At 56.5% G+C, this 10,414-nt stretch overlaps 1 protein-coding gene across 3 annotated transcripts; it reads left to right on the top strand.

Annotated features, from left to right (window-relative positions):
* Nucleotides 1-4,011: 4,011 nt before the first annotated feature.
* On the top strand, nt 4,012-10,109 carry Zbtb42 (zinc finger and BTB domain containing 42). Of its 3 annotated transcripts, none has more exons than XM_050154798.1 (2): nt 4,012-4,149; nt 4,749-7,914. In XM_050154798.1, exon 2 carries the CDS (start codon nt 4,834-4,836, stop codon nt 5,848-5,850), a length of 1,017 nt encoding a protein of 338 aa, XP_050010755.1. In that variant the 5' UTR covers nt 4,012-4,149; nt 4,749-4,833; the 3' UTR covers nt 5,851-7,914. The 3 variants fall into 3 exon arrangements, 2 of the variants coding, with proteins under 2 accessions (XP_050010755.1, XP_050010754.1); XM_050154797.1 differs by having other exon boundaries at nt 4,027-4,149; nt 4,571-7,914; XR_007594053.1 differs by lacking the exon at nt 4,012-4,149 and adding an exon at nt 9,968-10,109 and having other exon boundaries at nt 4,584-7,909.
* The last annotated feature ends 305 nt before the right edge of the window (nt 10,110-10,414 follow it).

The raw sequence follows: 10,414 nt of genomic DNA on the forward strand, positions 1-10,414 counted from the left end.
CGCCCGCGCCGCCCGCCCACATCCGCCTCCGCCGCCCCGGGCGCCCCCGGCGCGGCCCGCGGCCAGGGCGAGGCACCCCGTGAGCGCGAGCGCGGCCCCGCGGGCGCCGCCCTCGGGTGGCCCCAAGCCAGGGCCACGCGGGTAACGGAGCCCCGCCGGGGATCCAGAGCTTCAGCTCTGGCCTAGGTTCCCCGTTTTTGAACGACCTGGCACTTATCGGCCTAGCTCTCCAAACCCCACGGAGGCGGCGTGGGGAGTGGATCAGTTTGATTTTCTCAAGAGGTCCAACTGTCCCCATCTTGGGAGCCGGGAGAGGCCGGCCACCGGTGTCCTAAAAGCCACACAACACAAAAAGGAAGGCTACTGGGGGCTCAGTCAACTCAATACTGTCTGCCACAGAGACTGATAGGGACTCGGCAGGTGACAGGGAGAAGGGGACACACCTGGACGTCCAGAGGGGCCGGTGTATTGTTTGGGCCGACTCAAGGGGAGGGCTCATTCAACCAAGACCTCGCTGTGGACTCGGATGGGCGAGGCACGGGAGGGGGGGGCGGGAGGACGGGGGGGGGCGGTTCCTTATGGTGTCCCGGAATTGAAGAGTCAAGGTGGCTCCGGTCTCTAACCCATCCTCCGTCCCCCCCCCCCCTTCAGCCTGCCCCAGAAGTTCCTGCGCAGAGCCCCTCCCTCATCCCTGAGGCCCAAATTAATAATACCTTCATGTGTTTGGTATTTTTTCCCAGGGGGTATTTTTTGTTTTTCATCCAAGGGTCAGAGTTCATCTAGAGTGTAAACAGGAGGGCAGATTTAGTCCACGCTAGCGTCCAGAATGGAGTCGCCGGCTCTCGGCGCTTTTTCTCAGCCTGCTGGGGTTGACCTAGGAAACACACCCTTCTCCGGGAAAACTCTCCTCTCAGCAGGGGCACACACGCCTGGGGGGGGGGGAGGTCTGTACGTCGTTCCTGCACTTCTGCTGCCCCAGCTCAGAGCACCTCCAGGGTCCTAAATCAGAGGCCCAGCAGGTCTGTGCTGTTCCAGCTGTATCCCTGACCTGAGGGTTACCCTCAGAGACTGACAGTCACACACACCCCTCACTCAGCCAGCAAACTTTCACCCTAGGCCCCCTGATCCTCCTCCCAAACTTCCCTAATCCCAGTGCTACACAGGGCTGGGCCACCGGGAGCCAGCAGGCTGCCCTCTTGTGGAAGACATAGCAATTCCAGGCTCTTCTCTACTCTCTCTTGGGTGCTCTTTCTGGAAGCCACTGTTGTGACACTCCTGCCTGTGGTGAGCCGTTTCTATGCAGTGCCAAGTCCTGCATTTCTTCCTTCCTAGTGTCCAAGGTCTTCCTGTGGACAGAGTGCTCAATGCAACTCCCTCTTCTGGGCCGGCACTTTAGCAACACCCCTCTGGGGACTCAGAGCCCTGCCTTACTGTGACTTGCCAGCTGGAGAGGTTCTCTGTACCACCTGGACTGGGACTTTGTGACAGCCTTCTGGCATCTGTATGCCCCAGACCACTGGCTAGTGGAGAAGGATCTTAGAATGCCAGGTAGCAGGTTCTCAGCACAGACGATGGACTTGCCTGAGCAATATAGTGTGACGCGGAAGGTCTCCAGGCCCTGCAGGCGGCAGGCTCACTGTCTTTGTACTCTATGACTTCTCTGTCCTAGAAGCAAGCAAGGGGCAAGGCTTTAGGCACTGCTAGATGCTCTGCATGGAGGAAGGGGCTGGCAGGTGTCACTTTCCAGTCATTTTCTCAAAACCTGTGCTGCGGCAGGTAGAGGATCCATCTATGCGCACAGAAGCATGGCCCGGTAAAGGAACAGGGGTGCACTTTTCCTGACAACCTTTGACTCCCTACACAAAGCCAGACAGAAATAGAGAATGGGTTGCAGGCCAGGAGGGACCAGGGAGGACACTCTAGCTAAAGTGACCTTCATGCAAAGACAGGAATGAAGAGGAGCCAGCGATGGATGGAGACTTTGGGAATGAACTAAAGGCCTATCACCTTATAATATGTCATTCCCCAAAGTTAATTGTCATAGATCCTAGAGTGTACTTTGATTTCCATATTGTTAATGGGGATATTTAAAGCTATAGGTGGTGTTTCTCAACCTGTGAGTCTCTAAACGACTCTTTCCCAAGGGTCGCCCAAGACCATGAGAAAACACAGATATTTACACTACAATTTATGATAGTAGCAAAGTTAAAGTTATTAAGTAGCAACAAAAATAATTTCATGGCCGGGGGTCACCACGACATGAGGAGCTGTATTAAAGGGTTGAGGAGCACTGCCCTTAGAATCATACCAACCCTGGGAGGAGCTGAGGCAGAGGTAGGCTCTAGCCCAGGCAGGCTCAGAGAGGGTCGGTAGGGTCAGGGTTACCCTGAATACATGATGTGGGCCTTTCTTGCTGAGGCAGAGTAGGGGACAGTCAGAGGAGGAAACTGGCCCTCCTCAGACAGGGCTCCTAAGTTGGGGACAGCCAAGTTCTGCTGCCCCTCAGCCATGCTGTGCCTGGGTAAATGTAGTGTGTCTTGTTCCTTGCTCAAGTTGCCAGATTTAGGAAATAACTCATATAGCGAGTCAAATTTGCATTTCAGATACACTGTTTTTCCAGGATGGGCAGTTGAGACAGGGCCTTGCCACATAGCTCAAGCTGGTATAGAACTCAAAATACCCCTGCTTTGGCCTCTGTTTAGTGTAACAATGTGGTTTTCTTCCCTGTAGAGTCTTGATCCTCCCGGGCCCCTACAGCCCCTTAGGCTTCCAATCCATCAACTGTGAACAGGACCCTGAAGGCTCCCCCAACAGTCAGGAGGTCTCCTTCATACCTGGGCATTCTCTTCTGTGTGTTTAAGGAGCAGGCCCTCTACACACAGAATGTGCTTGTCTAGTCTACCCAAGCACCTGACCTCACCCTGTCTACTGTAACCCAGCCCATTGGGAACACCCTACCCTGTACAAACCTCCTTCCCACTTGCCTTCTAGCACTCTGGGTGGTGCCCACCCAACATTCTTGGTCCCTGGGCTACTAGCAAATGCAAGGTGGAAATTCAGAATGGGCCTAGCCCCATAGAAACCCAGGCCCTGCAATTTAGTGCTATGAGGCCCCTCCCTCGCCGTAGAATTGTAAATGAGAGCATCTAATTGACAGCTAATTGTGAGGGTGTCTCAACTTCAAACCCCCTCAGTCAAGGATACCCACCACATGCAACCTTGGGAGAGAAGACTTCCCAGGCACCAATTCAGCCTCAGCCCCTCCAAACCCAGAGCTCTATCGTTCTTGCCATTTCCTCGCCTCTAAAGAACCACGTGTCCCCACTCACACCTTCCTGCCAGGGACTCCCCCAAAACACCTCTCTAACATGCACTGTGACCTGCCTGCCTGACTCTAGGGGTCTCCTGCTGCTCCTCTGTGATTGTGTATCTTCCACCCATCCCACCATATCTGCCCTATCCAGTGCCCTCTGACACAGATCTTAGTGCACCTGGCTACCAGCCTAGCGTCTGCAGCGGATGGTAATCCTGTGTCAGAGACCACGGCTCTGCAGCCTGTCCCAGATACGTTAACCAGAGCTCAAGAGAATATTTCCTAGGAAGACGTGAATTCTTTTTGAGACTTGCCGTGTAACGGTAAGCGCCCTGACCCATGAGCATCCAAAAGGGGGTCCGAGGTCACGGTCCTGGCTACAGCGGGTGCACTGGTCCTGGGAGAAGTGGACGCCTGGAAGGCGTCCCCTTTGTCCACCCGGGCAGTCAGGACCCCATAGAGGGCACAGAGGCCCAGGAAACAAGTATCGCGAGAGGGTCCTGCACCCCCTTCCCGCCACAGAGCGCGGGCTGGCTTCTAGCGGGACCGACCGGGTGGGGCGGACAGAGTAGGGATAGTGAGGTGACCTCAGCGGTTCCGCAGCTCCGGGAAGTCGCCTGGCCTGCCCCCTCCTGCCCCAGCCCGGAGTTTCGCTCTCCGGGGCGGGGCTAGTAGCAGGCGTTGCCCAGTCGGCCAAGTTGGTGAGCGCCCCGCCCGGCGCCGTCCGAGTCCCCGCGCCCTCCCGGCCGGGGCGCTTCGCTCGCAGCTCCGTGCGGTCCGAGCCGCACGGGACAGCTTGCAGTACGAGCGGATAGCAGCGCGTGCGTGCAGCGGAGGTGAGCGCAGGGGCGGGTTCCCGGCTCCGCCTGCTGCTCCGGGCCGCTCCCCGCGGCCGCGCTGCCATAAATGGGGCCGACGGCAGCGGTGGCAGCTGGCGGCGGCGCGGGCGGGCGGCAACTCCGGCGTCGGGGGGCGCGGCAGGCGGGCGGGCGAGGCTGCCAGAAGTCCCGACTTCTACCCGCGCGACTCGGCCCCTCCGCTGCGCCCCGAGCCCCGCCCCAGCGGCAGAGCGGCTTCTGTTTACTTTCGATCGAGTTTTTCCTGCTCCGGGCAGGTGCCGGGGCAGCTCGGGGTTGGCGTTTGCGCGCGTCACTCCCGCGCCTCTCTGCGCGCTGCCTGCACCAGGGAAGGGCGCGTCGGGGCTAGCGGCGGTCACGGCATCCCCGGCGTGTTGACAGGAGTCCCGTTTGTGCCCAGGTGATGACTGCGGCGGCATGGAGTTCCCGGAGCACGGCGTACGGCTGCTGGGCCGCCTGAGGCAGCAGCGCGAGCTGGGCTTCCTGTGCGACTGCACTGTCTTGGTGGGCGACGCGCGTTTCCCTGCGCACCGCGCTGTACTGGCAGCGTGCAGTGTCTACTTCCATCTCTTCTACAGGGACCAGCCCGAGAGCAGCCGCGACACGGTGCGGCTCAACGGCGACATCGTCACAGTGCCCGCCTTCAGCCGCCTGCTGGACTTCATGTACGAGGGCCGCCTGGACCTGCACAGCCTGCCTGTCGAGGACGTCCTGGCTGCCGCCAGCTACCTACACATGTATGATATCGTCAAAGTCTGCAAGGGCAGGCTTAGGAAGAAAGACCCAGATCTGGAGACCCGCGCTCTGGGGACAGAGCTTCCTGGTCAGCCACCACACTCCCTGCCTTCCTGGTCCCCTGACTTCTGCCAAGCCGCAACAAATGCCAAACCCCCACCTCTAGGGATCAAGGCTGCCCATCCCTTGCCAACATTTGGACCTCCATCTTGGCAGGTCACAGGGGAGCCAACTGGGGCCCTGGACCTGTCACTGAAGCCTAGTCCAAGACCGGAGCAGGTTCACCCACCCTGTATCCTCCAGAAATCCCTCTACAGCTCGATGCAGCAAGGGGTCCAGCCTCTGGTGAAGATTGAGCAAGATTCATTCTCTGAACAAGATAGCAGGAGCCCACGGAGCACCAACCGATCCCCACCACCCGTCTGCGCTTCTGCAGCCCAAGACTTGGCAGAGGACTTGGAACCACTGAATGTCCAAGAGACAGGCAGCCAGCAACTTGGACTGGATGCAGAGCCGGTGGGGGACAGCGAGGAGCTGGGTCCCAACAGGCACCTCTGCATTTGCCCTCTGTGCTGCAAGCTGTTCCCTAGCACCCATGCACTGCAGTTGCATCTCAGTGCCCACTTCCGAGAGCGGGACAGTGTCCGTGCCAGACTCTCTCCTGAGGGGGCCGTACCCACATGCCCACTCTGCAGCAAGACCTTCTCCTGCACATACACACTGAAGAGGCATGAACGGACACACTCGGGGGAGAAGCCCTATACATGTGTGCAGTGTGGCAAGAGCTTCCAGTACTCACACAACTTAAGCCGGCATGCTGTGGTCCACACACGGGAGAAGCCCCATGCCTGCCGCTGGTGTGAGCGCCGATTCACACAGTCTGGGGACCTGTATCGCCATGTCCGCAAGTTCCACTATGGCCTCGTCAAGTCCTTGCTGGTGTGAAGTGTTTTTCTGTATCCCCCAAGGTGGAGGAAGGGACAGGGCACGGGTCTCTTTTGGGTGGGACTCTGGGACAGAAGGAGCAGCCCAGGTGGGTGGAAGCCCGACCTCAAGACTAGCAGGCTCCACCTGGGGACCTGAATGAATGCTGCTGCTTTTTAGATGGGCTGCCTCCCCCCACACCCTTCACTCTCCACCTCACACCTGAGCACAGGTTGTACCCTGCCCAGTTAGGGACAGTCTTCCTCAGTGTCCTCTCCAGCAAGGGGTCCCACCTGCCCATTCACTGGGCCTGGGCTTCACAGTGTGAGGTAACAGTTTTTCTCGGCCCCAGGGCTTCCCTGACACCCTGCTGGGATACTTGAGAGTGTCCTTGTGTACCAGCGCCATCATAAAATGACTCGCTTGTCAAAGAAGTCATTAATGCAGGTGCCCGACAGGGTGCACTGAGTGAACAGCCCACTCCGGGTGAATGGCAGCAGGACCCCTGTTGAGAAGGCCACTGGCACAAGTACCAGCAGGGGCTGTAGAGACACAGCTGACCTTGAAGGAGGCCCAGCTCCTGCAGGGACCCTGGAGCGTCCTGAAGGTGGCTAAAGCTGGGTGTCCCTGGAGTGACTGTTCCTGGAATGGAATGGAGGTGGGACTTTGGGCAAAGAAGGGGATTTGGGAAGGGATTTTCTTTATATCAAAAGAGCCTTCTCAAGGCCACCATATGTCTGCTACTCGGAGAGGACCCTCCAAGTGTCCCTGCTGGTCGCAAGGCTGGAATGGCAGATCCGGCCATGAGCCAAGCTTCACATGTGGAAGCTAATGCTGTGTTCCAGCAGGCCTGACCCTGGGAGTCTCTCCTGCTTTCTAAGGGTCTCCCTGGTGCTGCAGTCATTCCTAGGCCCCAAACACAAGGCCAAAGCTTGTGCAGCTTAACAAGAGCAATGTTTGCTGTGCCACCTCCTGTTGTGGGGCACGGGTAGGAACAGCTGTCACAGGGAGGCAGGGGAGGCACACTCCCCCTTCGTCGACATTCTTGGAAGGAAGGCTGGCACCCCTGAAATGTGAAGGTCTTCATCCTCTGCCTTTGTATTGGATATGGGCCACCTTACTTTGACACTTGCTCCCCAAGCAAGTCTTGCTGTCCCAGAAGCTTGATGGTTTTAGGAAGGGGTGTGGCAGGATGGGGATGGCCTCAACCTTGCCTGAAACAACCTGCCCCTCTCCCCAGCAGTGCTGTCTGCAGAGGACAGACGTGGGCCAAGTCTGTCATTATGTCTTCTGCTAACACTTGACTTATTTATTTGTCTGCTTGGTCTGGAGTGACGTGACAATTGGTCTCCCCATGGTGGACAGAACCATTGTTCATCTCCCGACCCTCTCTGTGCTCTCCTAATATGTCCATGGCTGGCCAGGAAGCTGATGCCTGTCCGTGATGCTCCAAGACTGGAGGTCCAGGGCAGGCTGCAGTCTAGAGAGCTGGAGAAGAGGCGATGATGTCCTGGCTTCTGACTCCACTGGTGATTTATGAGCTGAGGTTTCTCCCTCTCTCATGTATGTGTCTGTCTGTCTGACTGTCTGTGTCTATTTGTCTATGTGTTTGCAGTACTACAAGAGCAGGCAGAGCACCGCTGTGTTGGTTTTCCCCGAGTGCCTGCTTTCCCAGGGCAGGGAATCTGCCCTAAGTCAACACTGGACTCATTGTCTTCGGTGCAGTTACTGTGAAGTTAGGAATAAGTGACTGGTTCTAAGTTTCTAACTGGCACCGTTCAGTTGCCTGTATGCATATGTCTGACACACTACCTGTGTAGAGTACAGGACAGATGTGTGGAGGAGTCCAGGTGCATTCTGCTGTGTGGGGTTCCTAGGACCTCAGCTACTGTCCCTGCCTGTGGTCTCACTGCTGCTCTGCCCCTGGAGGGACCACTGGGAAATGACCACAGGACAATTCTTCCCACCTAGGTTTGCACAGCTCTGCTTATGGTCAGCCTGCACCGCTCCCAGAAAAGAGGACCATCTTCTATTCACATGTTCTGGCGGTCACATGACAGTGTAATAAAGCCAACCACAGGTGAAGATGGCTATGGCTATTCTTGGGGTTAGGAAAGGTGGGCATTGCTGGGCTGGGGAGTGGAGTAGTGGACAACCTTGGCACTCAGCCCATGAGGTATTCATGCCCTGTGGGATGAGTGGACTGGGACAGGCCTGGTGACAGGCACCCTCTTTCCCCAGCTGCCCCCCCACACACACACAGAGCAAGAGAGCTGGAGTTTGGGAAAGGAGTCCCATGGAGGCAGCGTGATGTGAGGAAGGGGCAGGACCCTGGCTCTCTACCTCCTCCAAATCATCCAGCCAACCCCCAACTGCCTCCACTTGGCTCTCCTCTCACCCCCTTCCCTCCACAGTCCCTTCACACTTCTTTTGGGCTGGGGCTGGACCAAAGGTTTTCTTGTTCCCCTCACTCTGTCTGGTCCCTCTGTAATGGGTGGCCGGGCTCCAGGCTGATGATCTGGGCCCTATGCCAGCTCCCCTAAACCTCCCTGTGCTAGCCACTGCATAGGAGTACAGATGTCCCCCTGAGCCCTCCAGGCTTTATCTACCTTCTTACCATGCCTCTGGGAAGGCACAGTACAATGGCCTCAGCATGTGACATCAGCTTCATTCTGCTTGGGCCAAGTTCAGGGAAGGGTGGGGGCTGTGAGGCCCTGAGGTCAGTCTAAGCTGGCACCCGAAAGGCCTGATAGTTCCTGGGCCAACTCCTGTGCCTTACCCAGTTTTGGCTCCAGATGTAAGTCTCAAGAGGAGGTGCCTGACCCTCCTTTGCCCCATTGCCTCCCACTAAGCCTGGATGGGAGCCATTGTCCCGCAGGAGGCCATGTCATGTTCCCAGTTGAGCCCATGACTCAGCCCAAGCTTCTTCCCATCCAGGGGGAGGCAGCAGCTGTTGCCATGCCATGGGAAAGAGAAGAGGGGGACTTGTCCCCTAGGAGGGGAGGCTTCCTGGGCCCCTCTGATCTGCTGCTCTGATCACTAAGCTTCTCACTATTTCTGGGCAGCATGGGCCTCTTGGCATCCTCCCTGGAGGTATCCATCTTGACCTGTTGGCCAGATGGTAAACTGAGGCTGGTATAAAGGATTGGCAATAGCCCAAAATCTCAGCCAGTGGGTGACAAGTTCAGGACTTGCCTGCCTCCTCCAGTAGTGCCGAGTGCCTCAGCTGTGTGGCAGAGTGAGGAGCACAGACCCTAGTGACCAGAGACCTGCGGCCCCCAGGGAACTGGCACTCAGCACAGCATCAAGAACAAAGCTGGAGGGCTGGAGAGATGGCTCAGAGGTTAAGAGCATTGCCTGCTCTTCCAAAGGTCCTGAGTTCAATTCCCAGCAACCACATGGTGGCTCACAACCATCTGTAATGAGGTCTGGTGCCCTCTTCTGGCCTGCAGGCATACACACAGACAGAATATTGTTTACATAATAAATAAATAAATAAACAAAAGAACAAAGCTGGAGAGAGTGAAGAGGTGTCCCAAAGCCTCCCCAGGAACCGGCAAGGGGCCCACAAGGTAACACAGAACAACGGTGCAGGGGGTGAGAAGTGCTGTGAGAAGGGGTGGGAAGGTCGAGGCCTGGGGAAACAGGTGGACCAGAGGCCAGCTGCTGGATCCTCCACTTCCCTAGCTCTTAGCCTCAGAGGCACTGAGCTGTCCACCACGCAACATCCACTTGGCCCCACCCCTTTCTAGTATTCAAAATAGCACAAGGTGTTTTTAAAGATATCCTCAAGGGGAGGCTGGAGAGATGGCTCAGCGTTAAGAGCACTGCCTGCTCTTACAAAGGTCCTGAGTTCAATTCCCGGCAACCACATGCACAACCATCTGTAATGAGGTCTGGTGCCCTCTTCTGGCCTGCAGGCATACACGTAGAAAGAATATTGTATACATAATAAATAAATAAATAAATAAATAAATAAATAAATAAAAGATATCCTCAAGGAAGGTAGGAAAAACACACTACAGGTACTGTTCTACACTTGACCATCTCAGGACGGGAGAGAGTGAGCATCGAGCTGCTCTGTGTCTCTGTACTGGGCTCTGTATCTATTCCCAGCTAAGTCCCATTTTCTTTCCAGACAAGCCCAGTGTGAATAGCATCATAATCACCCCACCTCTGCATCCACTGCCCCACGTCTACCATCATCATCATCTCATCCCACCTCTGCATCCACTGCCCCACGTCTGCCATCATCATCATCATCATCATCCCACCTCTGCATCTACTGCCCCACATCTGCCATCATCATAATCCCACCTCTGTATCCACTGCCTCATGTCTGCCATCATCATCATCATCATATCACTTCTGTATCCACTGCCCCATGTCTGTGCCCTCTCACACTGATTCCACCTACCTCACATCCAGTGCTACCAAGATTACTTCCACCATTGTCTCCATCTCCACGACCTTTATTACGACTTCCATCAATGCCCCACACTCCACTGCCTCCACCACCTTAAGCACTACCGCCAACTTACCACTAGTACCGTCCTCTCCAGAACCTCCATCTGCCTCTCCCTGA

Source organism: Alexandromys fortis, unplaced genomic scaffold (assembly GCF_014885135.2).
Source record: "Alexandromys fortis isolate MF-2015 unplaced genomic scaffold, M_Fortis_MF-2015_v1.1 scaffold_91, whole genome shotgun sequence".
In the NCBI taxonomy this organism is placed as follows: Eukaryota; Metazoa; Chordata; class Mammalia; order Rodentia; family Cricetidae; genus Alexandromys; species Alexandromys fortis.

Excerpts from the sequence above, each read along its gene's own strand:
- Zbtb42 (XM_050154797.1), top strand. The coding sequence starts at position 4,588 with ATGGAGTTCCCGGAGCACGGCGTACGGCTGCTGGGCCGCCTGAGGCAG.